Source organism: Plectropomus leopardus, chromosome 10 (genome assembly GCF_026936395.1).
Source record: "Plectropomus leopardus strain MGB_pleo_1.0 chromosome 10, ASM2693639v1, whole genome shotgun sequence".
Classification (NCBI taxonomy): domain Eukaryota; kingdom Metazoa; phylum Chordata; class Actinopteri; order Perciformes; family Serranidae; genus Plectropomus; species Plectropomus leopardus.
This window is the reverse complement of record NC_142185.1, coordinates 34,551,923-34,571,607: the sequence shown is the minus strand read 5'-3', so window position 1 is coordinate 34,571,607 and position 19,685 is coordinate 34,551,923. Positions and strand designations below refer to the sequence as shown.

General features: G+C 41.0%; 1 protein-coding gene across 1 annotated transcript in view; it reads right to left on the bottom strand.

Annotated features, from left to right (window-relative positions):
- Positions 1-701: 701 nt before the first annotated feature.
- Positions 702-19,685, bottom strand: part of plcl1 (phospholipase C like 1) — a 100,826-nt gene continuing 81,842 nt past the window's right edge. Inside the window, exons 8-12 of the mRNA XM_088083722.1 lie at positions 17,465-17,827; positions 12,695-12,898; positions 9,945-10,020; positions 8,339-8,448; positions 702-7,298 (exon numbers count right to left, since the gene is read on the bottom strand). Of these exons, the coding sequence (XP_087939848.1) occupies positions 7,092-7,298; positions 8,339-8,448; positions 9,945-10,020; positions 12,695-12,898; positions 17,465-17,827 (960 nt within the window). The 3' untranslated portion in view covers positions 702-7,091. The remainder of the gene's footprint in view (positions 7,299-8,338; positions 8,449-9,944; positions 10,021-12,694; positions 12,899-17,464; positions 17,828-19,685) is intronic.

The window sequence follows — 19,685 nt, the reverse complement described above, 5'->3', positions numbered from 1 at the left end:
ATGGATTTACTTTAAGCAAATCTCTGCAAGCTGACTTTAACTGCAACCAACAGCTGCCAGGAAGATATAAAAGCACATTCAGTCTTAATATTTCAGATAAAATGGTATGTGTACAGTAAATGATTTGAAGCAAGTCATTTAAAGTGGAAACAGACATTTTTTAGTCAAGTAATTATGGCTGGAAATCACCAGAGGCCCCACAATAGGATAATATAACAATATTTAACCCTTTAAATCCAGAGCAAATTTACTGGATTTCTTTCAAAAACATGGAGAGAAGGAAGATGGAATCAGCAACTTAACAAAAATGGCCTAAAAAGTTATCAAGAATAAAGTAAAAAAAATACAAGGAAGGTAAGACAAAATAAAATGAAAGTGTTAAAAATATTTTTTTTTTCCTGTAACGATATTTTAAATATATATAAGGAAGGAGGAAGGAAGATGGGATTAGCAACTTAAGAAGTGACCCAAAATATTGTCAAAAAAACAAGTAAAAAATTACAAGAAAATGTCTTGGAAATAAGAAAAACAAGAAAACAATAGAAAACAAAAACAAAGTGTAAAAATCATTTAAAATATATAATAATGAGAATTATAAACATGTCAGTTTTCTGGATATGTTTCCATATTTTTAAAATAATGTCTAATAATCCCTCCCCAGCTAATTTCAGGTCATTTCCTTTTCCTTTTTTTTTTGCAGGACCAACTTGCAGGACATTTATTGTCAAGTCACTCGTTATCTTTTCTCCCATGTTTCTGATAGAAATCGAGCCATTTTGTCTCATGTGTCAGAGGTTTAAATGCTTGTGAAAGGCGTCTGAATGCAGGAAAACTGATGTCAGTTCAGGTGTTAAATCACACAAAAACACAGGTGTGGTCCTTCTGATCCTCCAGCTCCAAACTGTTGCTCCGCCAGCGTTTCCTGCTCACACGCTGCAAAGATCTCCACTGAATAACAAGCTGCCATTTTTGTCCGTTTTTTTACATTTTGCTCGATGCAGCAGCGCAGTCATCACTGCCTGTGTCTTCGATGTTAAATACAGTACGCACCTCATGAATTATTCTGACAATAAGGTTTAACTTTACGAGAAAAGAGCTAATTACCGAAACCCGACGCCTCCACCTAATGTTCACCAGAGGAGAACCCGTGACCTTAATCCTCGCCGGACTGCAGCGCCTGTTGTGCTCTCTGACCCAGTTGTGTTCCTCATGTCAGCAGGCATGTAAACCGGACACAGAAAGCTAATACTGCGGTATGTTTTACTGGAGCTGATGCATCATTGATGCAGAGATCCTCCCTGCAGGTAAGCAGATCTCCGAGAGTCGTGCTATGAAAATTTTCATATAGGTGCCTCTAAGGTGCCGTGCAGAGCCTCTCAGGGGCCACGCGGAGCCTCTCAGGGGCCCCGCAGAGGCTCTCAGGGGCCCCGCAGAGCCTCTCAGGGGCCCCGCAGAGCCTCTCAGGGGCCCGCAGAGCCTCTCAGGGGCCCCGCAGAGGCTCTCAGGGGCCGTGTAGAGCCTCCGAGCGGCTCGTCCAAGAGGAAACAGTTTGGCAATGACTGTATCTGTACTGGGGGAAAACCAGTTTACACCATCAGGCCAGCAATAAGGAGCATGGTGACAGACATGAAGCACACCAGCACATACACACATCCCAAATGCCTCCGGTGAGTCAGACTGTTATTAACAGACCGAAACCGCAGGTGCCGTCACATCATTTTAAATCTATAAAGGGGAAAGGAAGATGGAATTAACAACTTAACAAGAAATGGCCCCAAAACGATGTTTAGATATAATTAAAACAAAATTAAAAAGTTAAAAGAAAATGACCCGAAAATAATTTTAAAAAAGTGCTAAAAATAACGTTATTTTTCATAGACATAGTTTTGTGGATATTTTTTCCTGTTTGTTTAATTATATCTAATAATCCCACCGAAGCTGATTTTCAGGTCACTTCCTTTCTACATTTTTCTCTTTTTCTTATTAAAAAAGAAGAAGGAGAAAGGAAGCTGGAAGAAGCAACTTGACAAAAAATTGTCAAGAAATAAGTAATAAGCTACAAGAAAATGACCTGAAAATTAGTTTTTAAAAAATGAAAAAAAAGAAAAGAAAAGAAAAAAAACATTAAAAAACATAAACAAAGCTCTAAAAATATTTTTTTCTGTAACATAATATCAAGTATATAATTATAATAATTATAAACATACTTTTCTGGATATTTTTCCTTTTAATTCCACCCATCTAATTTTCACATCAGTTCTTTTCCACCTTTTACAATTTTTTTGTCATTTTCGGGACATGTCTTTGCAAGTTGCTCCTTATCTTTCCTCCCATGTTATTAATAGACCAAACCAGCAGGTGCTGTCACTCTGTCTGTAGCTCACAGCCAATTATGAGGCTCTGCAGGTGAACCCGAACAACACAGGCAACTAAAAATGAATCCTTTAACCCTTTGAAACCTGGACTGAAATGCTGCGTTCAGATGCTGGGGGGAAAAGCGACCAGCAACCTGCCATGAAATGTATTTGTAATAATCCCCCCTTTTTTTTTTTCAAATACATTTTTAGGTAATTTTCTTGTCACCTTGATCTGATTTCTTGCCATTCATGGGACATTTCTTATCCAACTGGTTATTGTTTTTTTCTCCTCACGTTTTCAAAAGAAATCAAACTCATTTGTTCAGGTTTCAAAGGTGGTTCATGGCATTTGACCAGTTTTCAAAGAGTTAATCTGTTATCAGTCCTCTTTTCTTCCATCACTCAACCTTTGCTGTCTCTAACATGAGTGTCTGTTTTTAGACGCGGGTGTCTCCTCTCAGACACACAAACAACAACACATGCAAATGTCATCAGGTCAGCCTCCTCCCGTGGCGAGGACTCAGTCGGCTCCGTCACTCGACAGGATGGAGGGAGGTGGAGGAACGAGGGAGGTTAACGATGTTCGAAAAGGAAAGAGTAGATCAACAAAAGGCGGTTTATAAAAATCAGGATGTCGTTCGGAGCGTACAGTAGTCCTGCACAAGCACTTAAAAACGGGAGAGTAGCCCTCGGCGTCAGGCCGCGTTTCAGTGTGTCTCATTACTTCCTGTCTGCTGCAAAATGCCACCGGCAGGTTCGATCTGCAGGTGAGCGCCCGACGACGTTCACGCTCGTCTGCCGTCGCTCCGCCTCCCTCAGAGGGCAGAAAAAACATTCAAAATGTCTTCAGAAGTTGCCTGTTTGACTCACGCCTGCTTCTGTTTGGTGGAAGTAAATGAGTTCAGCAGTGAAATTATAGATTCAGTCTTTTCAAACACACCTGCCTGACTTTGTTTTTATTTCATGACATGAATCCAAAAACCTTTTTAATCTAAAAACCTTGTTAAAGCCTCTGAAACTTGAGCAACTTGACTTGATTTCTTTATGAAGAAGGCAATAAGCATCAAAAGACGAAATGACCCCTGACAAAACGTAAAAAGCACATGAGAATTACCTTAAAATTACCATTAATTAAACCATTTATTTAAAAAAAGAAACAAGGCAAGCAAGACTTGTGCTTAAAAGTAATAATAATTCTTTAGCATTATTTTAAATATATAATTATATATAAAGTTTTTCCCTTTTTCTCTAGCTTTTTTTCTTTTTTCCTCAAGCATTTCTCTCTAATTCTTTTTTTTTAAATGTAATTTTCTTAATCTTCTGATTTCTTGCAATTTGTGGAACATTTCTTACTGATGCTCATTACCTTTTTTCCCATGTTTTTTAAAAGAAATCGCACCGGTTTGGTCAGGGTTCAAAGGTTAAAAATACTGAAAGACGTCTGAAAGCAGCACAAGAAAAGTAATGTTGCACCAGTTTTCAAAGGATTAAATGAAAATTAAAAAAAGAAACACTGAGGAAACAATTTTGTTCACCAGAGAACAGAATCTAATCCGGTTAGCTTCGCCCTGTGTGTTGTTTAGCATCACTTTTGTCAAGTTTGGTTCAAACGCAGCATTACGAGTACAAGAATATGAGTAGAAAAGCTGAGTTAAAGGAACAGGTGTTTTCCTGCGTTAAGAAGAAACACTCAAAAGGCCAAGAGGAACGCCGTCACTTACAGGTAACAACAACTATGAGCCATGACCAGCAGCACCTGCACCACACCATTTTTGTTTTTTCATACACATTTCTAAGCATCAGTGGGCGGGTTTCCATTAACCATCAAAGTGCGCAAATTAATAATATTAACAATAATACATCTTATTTATAAAATGGTATTTCAGATGATTCAAAAAAGTTGTATTTTGCAAAACTGCAATGCAAACACTTCTTTTTGTCTTTTCCAGGTCACATGATGCTGTAAAATGTGCTGTCAGTAGGAACCGGCTCCCTCATGATGCAGCAGGAGCTACAAGAGCTGTTATTGCATCACATAACTCTGAAGTCCGGAAGTTTTGAATCCACAATTCCTCTGTGAAATCGTGGACTACATCTCCCAGAAATCCCTCATACGTGGCCGTTCCCATGTATAAGGGGCTCGCCTTTCCATCATGGCTCCATAACACGCTTACGTGGCCTTGGATTGGAAATAATGACGGCTAGTTTGGTGGCTGCAATAGAAATAAAGCTGCTAATGTTTTGAACATCCATCGCCATGGTTACTGGGATGTTATCACCAGAGGAGAAGCTGCAGAGCATCACTCAGTGGAAACACAGTCATCTCGCAATGGTGTTTTATTGATATTCTGTAAATATCGCTTACGTTTTTGCGCAAATCTGTAATGGAAACCCGCCTTCTGAGCTCTAAAGTTACAGTTTTCTGCCTCATCTACTTTCCTTTGACTTATTATTGCTACATCAACACTGTGTCCTTCATCAACGCTGCAGGAATCTGTACTACACACAAACCCACAAACACACACACACGTACAGACTCCGAGCGTCCGTTCGCCCTACATGTCGGTGTTGTGAGGAGGTTATGTGATCCACACATGTACTACAGCAGACATGTAGTACTACAGTATCAACACACACGCAACTTCTCCAATTACTGCGTCTCATCTCGGCTGCACCTCTTCTCCTCGTATTTCAGCTCTCCAAGTGAACATGACGGCCTCAGAGGAGGCGATAACAAGAGTCTGTGTGTGTGTGTGTGTGTGTGTGTGTGTGTGTGTGTGTGTGTGTGTGTGTGTGTGTGTGTGCGTGCGCATGTGTGTGTGTGCTGCTGGACATTTCACACAGCACATGATTGTAGCTGTTGGATGAGGAAACGTGTGCGCTCACAGTTGCATGGGGATCTTTGTGCACTCCAGTTAAAAGTTTAGAATCGGAGCTCCGGCTTTTGCTGAGAGAGAACAGACGCAGTCAATTAGAGAAATCAGGAAATGTTGAGACGATTGAGACTCCCAGACCTCATTAATAGCCCCTGATACTTTGGATAAGCTCTGTTTTTTATCTGATATTATATTGAGAAACTCATTTTGTACAACAGCGTTTGGAGAAATCTGACGTCACCCTGACAGCCGCCATGTTTTTCATGTTTGAAGATAAGTTGTGCGTTCAGCCGTTTAGGAACAGGAACAGGTTTCATGTTGATATCAAGACCTATTTTATGTGATATCGTCCTAAAATGATTAAAATCTCAGTCTGCAGTGCCGGGGTGGGCTCTGTGTTGGATGTTGTTGTTGTTGTTGTTGTTGTTGTTTTCTGGTTTAGTTTGTCTAATTTGGTTTGATTTTTTTTTCTTTGTCTGACTGTGAGTCCTTTTATATCGATATAATTTGTATGTGTGTATGAAGTTTAAACGTCAGTATTTTTGAATGTTAAATAGGAAATGTGAATGACAAAAAATCTCCGTCTCCTGCTGAAAGACTGCGTTCTGTTTGATGTTAAAGTGGAAACAGACAAGTTTATTTCTCCAGTCGTGGAAATGGCAGACGGTGAACTCGAAAACAAAATGCAGTGTATCCAACTGTCGTGCAACAAAAACAGAAGCAGGAAAGCACTTTTGTTTCACCCCGTTACCAGAGCATCAGTTTACCTTTCGCAGTTACTGTCCCTACTGGTGGGAAATGACAGACGGTGACCTAGAAAGCAAAATGAGTCCAACCATCGCACGACGAAAACAGGAAGATGAGAGTGTTTTTGTTTTCCCTGGTAGATATCCCAAATTACCAAAGACTATTAATGTAAATTCTTTGCATTTACTATCAGCAGTAGGGGAAATGTCAGACAATGGACCCGCCGAAGTAACTAGAAAATAAACGCAGCGTGTCCTGTGCTGTCGGTAGTTTCTGGGCTCTGAGAAAAACAGAAAGCAATCCGACACAAAAATAATACTACTTGTACACACTAGAGAAGAAAAGTTGTCTGTTTCCACTTCAAACGTCTGCGTAAGTTCAGTCACAATAACTGTTGTTACATCTCAAACCGAACGTACCAAAAAACTTTTGAGAGTTTTAAAAAAAAGTAGTACTACATTACAAATATAGGCTACCTGAATTAGTCTCCGACTGTGTGTTTTCAGGTCCTGTCAATCCAGCTCTTATAGCACCTCTCCACCAATTGCAACACTGTAAACACACACACACGCACACACACACACACACAGGTAATCTTGTTGCCGTCCCCAGGGACGAGCTGAAATGCTGAGGCAGAGTAACTTCCTCTTCACTCTGCATTTCACCTCCAAACACCAACAGGACCGTAAACCTCAGCTCCACGTCGGCCCGTCGTCACAAATCATTCAGGTGTGTGTTATTTGCTCTCTGATGAGGAAAACCCGCAGAGTTACGATGTTGAGTCGCACATTTTCTCACAGAAAAGTAAAGCAGGAGCCGTCAGACAGTTCAAGACCCCGCGTGGTCTTTCTTTGCTTCTCCACGGCGGAGTTACGACATTCATGAGGAGCCTCTCTGCAGGCCGGACCTTTCTCTGATAAACTGATGAACTCACCGTAAGGCTTACGCAGATATACTGCTGTGGTCTCGGATAGTCTGACACACACTGCGCTGGATAAAGGGAAACACTCGGCCAGAGAGAAAAGCCTCCTGTGGTGCTTTCATTTCTCTTCTCTCTCATATCTCCTCATCTCTGTTATCCTCTGTAATTACTCCGCGCGCTCCCTTTTCGTCAGATGCGTCCGTTGCCGTGCGTGCTGCTTCGGCGGACGGACAGAGGGTGGGAGGAGTAATGCAGCTCTGCGGTGGAGAAGGTGGAGGTTGCGGAGTTGGAGGAAGAGGAGGAGGAGGTGAGTCCGCAGGCTTCGCAGGCCAGAGCCAGCTGCCTCAGAGCATCCAGGGAATCCATCTTCGCCCCCCGTAACAGATCGCTCTGACCCTGCAGCGCACGGAAAGACGCCAATATGACCGTGTGACATTTCATCAAAAGAAGCATTTGATTTACAGCTGTGATACTCAATTTACGGCCCGCGGGCCAAATCTGGGCCCCATAAGGGAGCCCCAAAACAATCTCCAATTCACAAAAAAAATACAGAGATTCTCGTTGTTTTTGTACTTTTAGTATATTTAAGGTGCCAGAGTGCATAAAACAGCTTTAAAATGGAGCTTGTTTACCAAAAACAGTTTTAGTGGAGGATCCCACACCCCCCCGACAGAGGTCCCGGCTATAATCCTGATGTCCTACAATCCCAAAATCTTGAAATGTCCTAAAATCCTATAAAATTGTATCAGGCTGCTGCGACTGGCCCCTGGCTTTGTCATTTTGAAAAAGTGGCCCCTGAGCATGCTCAGTATACCTGTGCCACCACATTCTGATCAGTTCATGGTTAAAGTCCAAGTGGACGTTTGCGCCAAATTTGAGGAAACTCCCTCAAAGCCTTCAGAAAATACTGCGCTCACAAGAAAGAAAAGAACCCAAGGTCACAGTGACCTCTGACCACTAATAAATTTGTTATTAAGTCTGAGTGAACGTTTGTGCCAAATTAAAAAAAAAACCTACGACATGTTCTTGAGATATTGCGTGAATGGGACAAACAAAGTCACTGTGATCTTCACCTTTGACCACCAAAATATCATCAGTTCATTGCTGAGTCTAAGTGGACGTTTGGGTCAAATATAAAGAAATTCCTTCAAGCTGCTGTTATAATATTGCATTCACAAGAAGAGGACAGATGGACGAACAACCTGAAAAGATAATGCTTCTGGCTACAGCTAACGTCGGGGCGGAGGCGTAATAAACGTACAGCCAGGTTTATGAATTCTGATTAAATTTGCAGAAAAGTCTCAGACATGTCACAGCTACAATAAAATAAAAAGAAAATGTAAAAGAAAAGAAAAGGAAGTTACTGAACTTATTTAACGTCTTGGTGCAGGTAATTAATCCTATAAATTCAGAGTTTTTATTATCACCACGAGTACCTTGAGGACCGTGATGTTCCAGGTGAAACTCTCCACAGCTTTGTTCTGCTTGCGTCCCTTCAGTCCCTCCTTCTCCCCGAGCCGAGAGAGATCCTCGTGGAAGTCCATGCCTAACACACACACACACACACACACACACACACACACACACACACACACAGGAGCTTTGCATCAGTTCACAGTGACAGGTGGACGAGCATCAACAACTCAAACTCAGGTAAAATTTAACTGTCGAGTGTGAGAGTGACGTGCTTGACCTGTTTTTGTGACTAACACAAAATGTCTCGAGGCAAATGTCACAAACGCGTCTTGACGGGTTGGTTGTCAGACACTGGATTTACATATTTATGCAAAAGTGTCTTCCCTCATGACATTTATGTTGACAGATAAAGGTCAGCAGTTATCTAAGACACAGGGAGGGGTCCAATAATACACAGGTCTGACTGTTTACAGCAGGGACCCTCGACTGGCTCTGCTGAGGGGCCACAGAAGGCCAGGGGCCAGTCACCGCAGCCCCGTACATGATTCTAGGATTTTAGGACATTTCTAGAATTTTAGGACATTTCTGGGATTTTAGGATGCTTCTAGGAGTTTGGGACAATCCTAGGATTTAAGGACATTTATCTATGAGTAGGATGCTTCTTGGATTTTAGGATTTTTCTGGTATTTCAGGACGTTTCGAAGATTGCAGGACAGTTCTCAGATTTTAGGATGTTTCTAGGATTTTAGGACACGTTAGGAATTTAGGACGTTTTTAGGATTTTAGAGTGTTTCTGGATTTTCAAGAGGTTTCGATGATATCAAGAGGTTACAAGGAATTCGGGATATTTCAAGGATTTCCGGACGTTCCTAGGATTTTTGGATGTTTTTAGGACTTTAAAATGTTTCTAGGTTTTCGGGACATTTCTAGGATTTCTGGATGGTTCTAGGATTTTATATCGTTTCCAGGCTTTTAGGACGTGTCTAGGATTTCAGGATGTTTCTAGGATTTTGGGGCGTTACTAAGATTTTTCTGTTTCATGCACTCTGGCAACTCAAAGTACAAAAGCAATTCTCAGTGTGGTTCACTGTATTTTTATTGAGAATCAGAAAATGATGTGGGGGCCACCCGGCTCCCTATCAGGGGCCAGATTTGGCCCACAGGCCGTAAGTTGAGTATCACTGATTTTGATGCTGTTGCATTGTGCATTACACCTGAAGCTGCTTAGAAAAACCTAAAATATTCATGTAAGACAGAACTGCAACTTTATCGTGAACAACTTTTCAAGCAAACATACTTTCAAAAAAATGCGTCTCATTTGAAAAATACAAAAATGACGAGCGCCTTTCTCTAATTAGTAATCCATACCGACTAACGTTTGAGGGTGTCAAAATCACCGGCGGCTTCTGCAGCTCCGCTCGTAAAGTTGTTTACTGACAGATTCTCTGAGGAGTCGCCCTCATTAAGTTCGGCTGTTTGATGTTTTCAGTCAGATTCGCTCATTTGGGGAATTTTTAGGATTTGGGTGCTTTAGTGGTTTTATTCATGAGAGCTCATCAAAACCATCTTCACTCAGTTCATTAGCGCCTGGTGTCACATCGTCCACTCATCCGTCTCTCACGTTACCTTCTCTCTGCACCTGGGCGATCCGCTCCTGAACAGCGTCTGCGTTCTCGATCAGCTGTTTCTGGGCCGCAATCATCTGCACAGACAGGAAGGAAGTCTGTGTTACTCGGCTCGTTTAAAAGCAAAAACTACAAAAACCCACAGAGATTTATTTCAAATGGTACGACGAGTGGTGAAGCTTCCAAACACGTCAGGCTGGAAATGAGAAAAATGTGCGATTTACGTATTTCATGTCATGGTGCGTCCATGAAATATATCAGAGCTAAAACGATTTGTCCATAAATCCAACAGGTCAACAGGAATTTATCAGAAACTACTATGATAATTTGTCCTGTAATTAAGTACATTTTTAACCTGTTTCAGCCTCCAAAATGTGGACTGAATACATTGTTGTGTGGGATTTATGTTATGCAAGTGAAGTCAAGACGAAACTTTGATTAATATTTTTCACTGTTGTTTCACATTTTATAGGTCGAGATTATTGATTAATCAAGAAACATGATCAGCAGATTGATCAATCAATAATTAAAATAATTGCTAGCAGAGGCGGGGCACTGCCACTGAGTCACATGACTCTGAGAACTTGCTTTACTGACGCTGAGAAAGGATTCGAGCAGACTTGGTTTTCAGTGAAAATTTAAATAAAAAAGAATGACACTTTCTGTGCACTTTTGAATTAATTAATTTTATCAGTGATTATTAAAATAAAACACTGATACAGACAATAGGCAAAATGCCAAACATCAGCCCTGATAATCCGCTAGGCTGATAATTTGTCGACCTCTAATCTAAACATCATCTAACCCCGAATTTCATGGAAATTAACAATCCCATCCTGCCAGAACCCGTGACTGAGTGAAGGCCCCTTCATCACTGCTTGCAGCTTTAATTTTTTATTTTTTATTTTGCACCAAGACAATAAGGCAAATTCCTTATATGTTAAAATCTTCTCTGCAATAAACCTGATTCTGATTCTGAAGTGAAGAAGAACACGAGGGACTGATCTGACTGCTCCGAGCTGCAGAGAAACACAAAGCATGAAGTCTGTTTTAAATAAAGAGAGAAGAAGAAGAAGACTGGTTACAGGGCAGCAGAGACAGAGAGAGGAGTGTGAGATGAGTCAGCCGTGTGTGTGTGTGTGTGTGTGTGTGTGTGTGTGTGTGTGTGTGTGAGTGAGAGAAAGAGAGCGCCCAGGAAGGCTGAGAGAGGTGTGATGTACGACTGGAGATCACACCAACTGTGGCTTCATGACACTGACCTGCTGGCCTCACATTTTCTGGGTTCACACTCAAACATCATTAGCTGCTCTGACGTGCACAAACACGACGTGGCGTTCAGACATAAAGCCTTCTCTGTGCTGAGGTGTGTGTGTGTGTGTGTGTGTGTGTGTGTGTGTGTGTGTGTGTGTGTGTGTAACAACCGAGCGGGGAAACAGGTGGGAGAGATTCGTCCTGATCTGATGCAAGAGGAGATGGAGTAGGAGGAAACACAGCTGGCAGTCAGCGTGTGTGTGTGTGCGTGCGTGCGTGTGTGTGTGTGTGTGTGTGTGTGTGTGTGTGTGTGTGTGTGTGTGTGTGTGTGACAGAGAGAGAGAGAGAAGGAGTGTGGGTGTTTCATGCATGTCACCTCTGAGTGTTGTTCTGCATATTTCATGAATCGGCACACTCAGTTATACAGTGTTGTGTATCACAAACACAATTTGAAACTTTCTGGAAATTTGTTTTAACCAAATTTGAGAAACAAAATTAAGAAAAAAAACTCAACTTCTGAGTAAAATAAGCTGAGGAATTTCCATTTTGTGTCATAAAACCAGTTTCATGTTTCTAAGTGAGCCCAGAGAGAGCTGTTTTAAGAGGCCATTTTTAAATTTTAAGGCTAGGCTTTTAGGCTTTTTGATTGACTAGATTGACAATAATCTGAATACAAACGTTTGCATTTCAACTTGTTAAACTACCCACCTAAACGTGGTAAATATTGCACCTGCAAAACATCACAAACACGAACTAATCAGATTATTGTTAATTCAATTAAATTGAATTTAATTCAATTCAATTTTTATTTGAAAGGGACACAGCATATTAATGAATGTCAGTATAAAATACAAATTAAATAAAATGTAAGTTAGCGGGGCTGCTAATTCACACCCGTGTCTCAGCAGGTAACAACAGATATTAGAAACATCAAGAACGTTTGTGCCGAATTTAAATAAAGTCTCTTAAGGTGTAAACTAGATTTCGCATTCACAAAAATGAGACAGATGAGGTCACAGTGACCTTTCCCTTTGACCTTTGACCACCAAAATCTAATTAGTTTGTTCTTGAGTCCGAGTGGATGGCAAGATGACGACTAAAAAATTTGTTTAAAAAAGAGGGGAGGATCCTTAGAAAATTATGCAAAAAAATAAGGAAATGTGAAATTTAAATATTTCTCAAATAATAATATTTTTATATTTAAAATTACGTTAACAATAAATAAAACAAATAAAAATTAAAAAAACAATTTTAAGTATTTTTAGGTGATTTTCTTGTTTGTTTGTCTTTTAAACTTTTCCCCCTTATTTTCAGGTAATTTTTTGTAAAATTTAAATTTCTATGGCAAATTTTTGGGACATGTCTTTTTAAGATTGTTGTATTCTCCCCATGTCGTCCCACTCATTTAGGTTTTAAAAGGGTTAACGGACACGCGGGTGAGCTCTGGGAGGACACAGCAGAGGCTGGAGAGGACTGTCCCTCCGCCCTGCTCTCACTCACCGTGTCGTAGGCAGAGAGCAGTTTGCGCGTCGGCTCCGAGAGGTTGACGAGAGGCTCCAGACACGGGTAGCCCTCCTTCAGCACCATGGTGGCCCCCATGGTGCCCTCGGAGCTCTGCAGCCGGGTGGCCAGGCTCTGGATGCACTGCTTCAGCTTGGCCACCGTGGGGAGCCCACACTGCTCTTTGAAGCTGGCCGTGGCGCTCTGATGAGACGACACAGGAGAGACAGACGAGGAGGAGGAAGATGAGGACAGGGGAAATAGTATTAGATCAGATGTACAGTTCCGGCTGTAAAATTAAGCTGGGGAAGGTCAGAGAGGGTGACACACACACACACACACACACACAGAGGAACACACACTACCCCTCCTATCCGCTGTCATCTGCTGTGTCTCTTGTGAATTAAATCAATATGGCAGTCATTGCCGCTTTTAATCCAGTGAAATCAGCCTTAGCTTAAGCGCATTTGGCAAAAGAGAAGACAATATGGCATAAATGTGGAACGGAAAAATCATTTTAGCATTTAGAGCAGTGATACTCAACTTAAGGCCCCTGGGCTAAATCTGGTCCCCCAACAGGGTGCCGGGTGGCCCCCCAAACATTTTCTAATTCACAATAAAAGTAAGTGATTCACACTGAGATTTTTTTGTACTTTAAGTGTGCATCAGGTGGCAGAGCGCATAAAACAGCATCAAAGTAGAGCTTGTTGATCAAAAACCGGTGTAGGATCCTCCGCACCCCAGACAGACGCTTAACTCATCAAGTCCTGAAATCCAAGAAACATCCTTAAATCCTGGAAATGTCCTAAAATCCTAGAATCGTCCCAAAACTCCACAAATGTCCAATATCACAGAAACGTCCTAAAATCCCAGAAATGTCCTAAAGTCTTATGGATGTCTTAAAATCCTAGAAATGTCCTAAAATCCGAGAAATGTCCTAGAAATGTCCTAAATTCCTAGAAATCTCTCAAAATCCTGAAAATGCCCTTAAACCCTAGAAATGTCCAAAAACTCTAGAAACGTCCCAAAATCCTAGAAATGTCCTGAAATCACAGAAACATCCCAAATTCTAAAAATCTCCTAACATCCTTTAAACGTACTAAAAACTCTAGAAATGCCCCAAAATCTGATAAACGCGTGGGGCTGCTGCGACGGGCCCCGGACCGCTTGTGGACCCCAAAACAAGTAGAGTATCTCTGATTTAGAGGGGTCTTTTTTGGCTTTTGCAGGTGTGTCGGGATACAAAACCGGGTTTGTTAGTGAATCTGACGGACAGAAAAAATGAGAGTCGTGTGTCAGTGTGCTGAAATGTCATTTTGGGTCACTTGATAATGAAGGTAAAAGATCTGTTTCTGCACACACAAGCACCACAATGCGATTTGCCACCTGGAAGAGCTCCAACTGGACGAGTGATTATCACGCCCCACCTGTGTGTGTGTGTGTGTGTGTGTGTGTGTGTGTGTGTGTGTGTGTGTGTGTGTGAGACAGACACAGACAAACGGCTATAGAGGCATGATGAATAATAACTGAGTGTGGCAGATGAGCCCACAGCTGGACTCGTGGCAGAGAGACAGAGACAGAGAGGAGGAGAGAGTAAAAGTCTGAGGGAAAGGACGGTGAGATTGAAGGATTATAAGCAGTTTGTGAATGAGTGAGAGTGTGTGTGTGTGTGTGTGTGTGTGTGTGTGTGGGTCAGATGATACATGAGATGATAAGGATCTGTCTCCCGCTAGAGATTGTGATCCAACGTTTATACTGATGAAAATATTCAACAACTGTGGGAAATGCTACAAATCAATGAGCTAAATATTAATATAATTATAAATATAATTTTCTGTACATATCCCCCCTGTTTTTGGATCACATAATAATAATAATAATAATAATAATAATAATAATAATAATAATAATGATAATAATAACTAATAATCCACCCCAGCTAATTTTTAACTTTTTCTTAATCTTTTATTTTTTTGCAGTTTGTGGGAAATGTCTTGCACAGTTGCTCATTATGTTTTTCTCCAGTGCTTTTAAAGAAATAAAATACATTTTATTTTATCTGAAGTTTAAGAGGTTTAAATAGTGAAGAAAACTGATGCTGATCTAGGTGTTAAAGGGTTAAAAAGGAAGGAGCAAGCTATCTGGAGCTCTTTGGAAGAGACCGACTTTATCTCTGACATGACGGCTAAACGTTTCTGACAGATTCTGTCAGAAAGAGCCGCGAGCGTCATAGCAACAGCCCTGACGACACACACTGATTGATACACACGCAGACAAATCACAGCTGAACTCAGCCTCATAAACATCGACGAAAGCACACGGAACAAAGGAGCCAAGCGTGTTTGACCTGTTCGTTTTTGAGGCGACGCACGTTCGTTTGGTCAGTTTCACTTCATTTTTTTTTTCAATGTTACAATCAAATGGCAGTTTCAAAACTTCAGTTTTTACAGTATCTGTGCTAAATGGTGTATTTTGGTGAGTTATATTTTAACAGGCCTGAGGGTTTATAAGGCATGTTGTCTTTAAAATTTGCAAGAAATGTTTATAGAAAAAAGAAAATTCCCCAAAAATTTAAAAGAAAAAACAGAGTCGCATTTTTTTAAAAAACTTTCAAGGAAAAAATGCTTACAAAAATCTCACACAAATTTTAAATTAAATATATATATACATATATATACAGCCAGGCTCCAAAATCTTGTGGGAATACGCCTCAAGAGTCGAGACTGTGGCCGCAGCACAATGTATGAGTGAATGTATAAATAATGTTTTAATGGGATTATCTGTGAGACGCTAAAATGTCCAGATTCAAAAGACACCACCACACCCTTTAGCAACTTCTTCATTGAAGACCAAATTTTTAACAAAATTAAAATAACAATAATATTATAATTGCAGCGACTACTATCAGTGAAGAAGTCACTGGAGGGTGTGGTGGTGTCTCTTGAATCTGGACATTTTAGCGCATCACAGATAATCACATTAAATTATTATTTATACATTCACTCGTACCATCTGCTGCGGCCACAGTCTCGACTCTTGAGGCGTATTCCCACAAGATTTTGGAGCCTGGCTGCAGAGATTTGCTCCCACTCGGCCTCGGGAGCATTATCAGTGCGTCTGGGTGCTGATGTCGGTGATCAGGTCTGCTCGGTCTGAAGGTGTCGGATGGGATTGAGATCTAGATGAAGCCGATCAAGTTCAAGAATTGACTTTTTAAAGCAAAAAAGAGGCGTCCACATACTTTTGGCATCACAGATTTCTATCACAATATCTAAAAGCAGATAAAGTGAGAGTGAGGACTTCCACTCTCAGATTGTTTGTGTTCACAGATAAGCTGCTGGCTGCTGTGAGACCAGGTTCTATTTTTGCTGGTATTTATAGAAGCTTTATAATCCTCCTCCACTCTTCTTACTGACTCTCCTTTTGTCGCCGGCTCTCCTCCTCCTCCTCCTCCTCCTCCTCCTCTCTGTCTCTGATTCACCCAGCAGAAAGTCTCAGGTGGAGTCTGATTTCAGCACCGTCATGTAAGCTTCCCCCATTCACCCTCATCACCAGACTTCACCAACAAAGCCTAAAAATACAAAAGCTGAGTGACACTCGACCTGCTGCGATTCCACTGTCTGTGCACTCGGAGCGCCGGAGAAACTATCTGGTTGGACCTTATTCACCAAAATAAAAACAAAAATAATATGATTTTGCTCCTGCTTCGATGAAATGTAGGTGAACTGAATATCAAACATGAAAAACTCTAAACAAACAAAGTCCTGGCTGCTCTGGATAATCCAAAATCCTCACTGAGCAGTTTTTCTTGCAATTCTCCGAAAAAATATTTCAATGAAAACCGTTAAGAAGGTGCTCTGTGGATTATCCAGTGCGGCCGGTACAGTCTGTGCAAACGGCTCGTTTACAGATATTATCTGTGCAGCAGACAAACAGATTTGTGTTTGTGTTGTTTCCCTCCACGCTCTCTCCTGTCCACGTTTTTATTAAACAGACTAATCAAAACTTTTTAAACTTGTGCTGCTGATCTGTTTTTGTGTCAGTTTCAGTCTTTCCATTGATCAGAGGCGTCACTAGAACTGTGTCTGCGGCTTCAGGCCCAATTTTTTTAATAAATAGTCACAGACTCACACAAACAAACATACCAAAAAATAAAAATAATGCCAAAATAAAAATGATTCTAATAAAAACTAAAATTATAAGAAGTAATAAAAAAGATTAAATTAAATTTAAAAAAAATTCAATTATAAACATAATAACTAAAATTTATATATATATTTATTTTTTTATTTATTTATTTTTTCAAAAATAAGCGTAGACCTAAATTACTGACAGGGGTGGCTGTTTTTTTTTACCCTCCCTAAAGCTACAAATATTTTTCCTTGTGCTTCCCTGTGTGATGCGGAAAAAATGCATGAAGCATTTGTCACACATGATGTGTTCAAGGACCGTCGAAAATTTTAAAATCAAACTACTGTTTCAAGGCATTATATTTTTAGAGTTTCTGAAAAAAAGGTGTAATTTTGGCATGTTTTATTTTGATGGACCTTTGGGTTTGGAAGGCAAGTTTTCTTTAAAAATCATCAAACGTTTTAAAATAAAAACAAAAAATCTCAAAAATTTTTAAAGAAAAAAAATTGGTACAATTTTTAAACTTTAAAAGAAAAAAAATCAAAAAATGGTTAAAAGATCACCACCAAGTTTAAAAAAAGAAAAAGAAATCAGCAAAAATGTTAAAAGAAAACAAAGATGGCCTGTTTCCCATCTCACCTGAGCCTCCTCGCGCAGGTCCGTAGCCTCTTTGATCGGGGCACCGGCCGATTTGAAGGTCTCATCCACCACCTTGATGCCGGTGTGCCTCAGCGTGACGTACTCCCGCCCTCGCCTCCCCACCCTCCTCACTGACAGACCTCGCCGCTGGGCCTTCCCGCCTCCTCGCCGGTTGGTGATCGCCACGTGGACAAACAGGCTGGTGTGAGGTAAGGGTTCTCCCGCCATGCCCAGCAGGGGCACGTTGCGGTAGCCGGGCTGAAGGCACTCAAAGGCGATGCTGTACTGGCCGATGAAGTCATCTCCGATGTAGTCGTCGTCTAACACCACGAAGCGCAGCAACGCCAGCTCCGGCATGTTGACCTGGAGACGAGAAGCAAACAGTGAAGAAAGAAACAGAGCCATGACTGAAGTGTCACGATATTCTCGCCCACAGACACAGATCTCCCCTGATGATGGGATTTATATCGTTTAAATTTGGCAGAATCTGATTCTTATTCTGATCCTCGTTCTTATCGACAGACGGTTCTGACTTTTATTATGAGAGAAGAAGTCAAAACATTTAAAAAAATAAGTATTTTAATCTTAGAAATATTCTAAAATCCTACAAACTTCCTAAAATCCTAAAAATGTCCTAAAAAACAAGAAATGTCCTAAAATCCTAGAAACAACCTGAAATCCTATAAATATCCCAAAACCCGAGAAATGTCCAAAAACCAGAGAAATCTCCTAAAATCCTGGAAATCTATACATTCCAGAAAGGTTTTGAAATCCTAGAAATGTTCTAAAATCCTTGAAACGTCCAAAAATCCTGGAAATGTTCTAAAAACTGAGAAATGTCCTAGAAAATGAGAAAATCCTACAAGTCTCCTAAAATCTTAGAGGCGTCTTCAAATCCTACTAATTTTTAAAGCCAAGAAATGTCCTAAAATCCTACAAATGTCCTAAAATCTTAGAAACAAAGTAAACAAAGCCAGTTGAGTATCCCCGCTCTGCTGTACATGTGTGCTCTGTATAAACACTGAAAACTTTCCTCAGCAGTGACTAATTCCTCATCTTCAAACCTTTATTATTTATTATAATCAATTATCTAATTATAATTATTATTTAGGTCTCAGAGTGCAACAGTTCACCAGAAGGAACAAACTCACTGGCCTGATTATCGAGGCTTTTAAAGGTTGTATGTTTTATCACCTGAGGAGAGACGCCGTTTAAACGTCTCTGTACATTTGATTCACAATCACCAAGTCGCCTCTTAATGGGAGGGAAAAGGTGCACTTCATTAAATGTTTACAACAACAAGAAGATGATCAATTAGTCACAATATTCCGCTTCCTGTAATAAGTGTCACTCATAAAGCCGTTCAGGCGAAGCATTAACGTTAATTACGCGCTACAACGCTGCTGCAGATGAGAGAAGACCGGCTGAAATATTACGTTTTAGATCAAACCTTCAGAGGACTTGAACAGCTAATAAGACCATAAACACACATGTAAGGACACGCACACACGGGCGCACACACACACACTCACACACACACACACACACACACACACACACACACACACACACACACACACACACACACACGAGCGTGCGCAGAGCAAGTGGGAGGATAAATGATCCTGAGAGTGTGTGTCTGCATATTCATTCTGCGCAGTAAACACATTTCACAATAAAACATTATCAGCTAATGGCTGTTTTTCCTCCTAACAAAGCCTGGTTCAGTCACGCACGTGCACGCACACACGCACCCACACGCACGCACGCACACACACACACACACACACGCACACACACACACAGGATGGATTTCTGTGTCTTGTTTACAGCATAAAGCACAAATCTATCAGTTCCTACAGAGAATGGAAATAAACTTGCCTAAAGCCTGTGTGTGTGTGTGTGTGTGTGTGTGTGTGTGCGTGTGCGCGTGTGTGTGTGTCTGTGTGTGTGTGTGTATATGTGTGTGTGCGCGTGCGTGTCTCTGTGTGTCTGTGTGTGTGTGTGTGTGTGTCTGTGTCTGTGTGTGTGTGTGTGTGTGTGTGTGTGTGTGTGTGTGTGTGTGTGTGTGTGTGTGTGTGTGTGTGCGTGTGCGTGTCTGTGTGTGTGTGCGTGTGCCTGTGCGTGTGCATGTGTGTGTGTGTGTGCGTCTCCAACAATAAAACCATATGAAGTCTTCAGGCTTGGAAGGAAATAAAGTCAAGCAGCACAGTTGAGACAA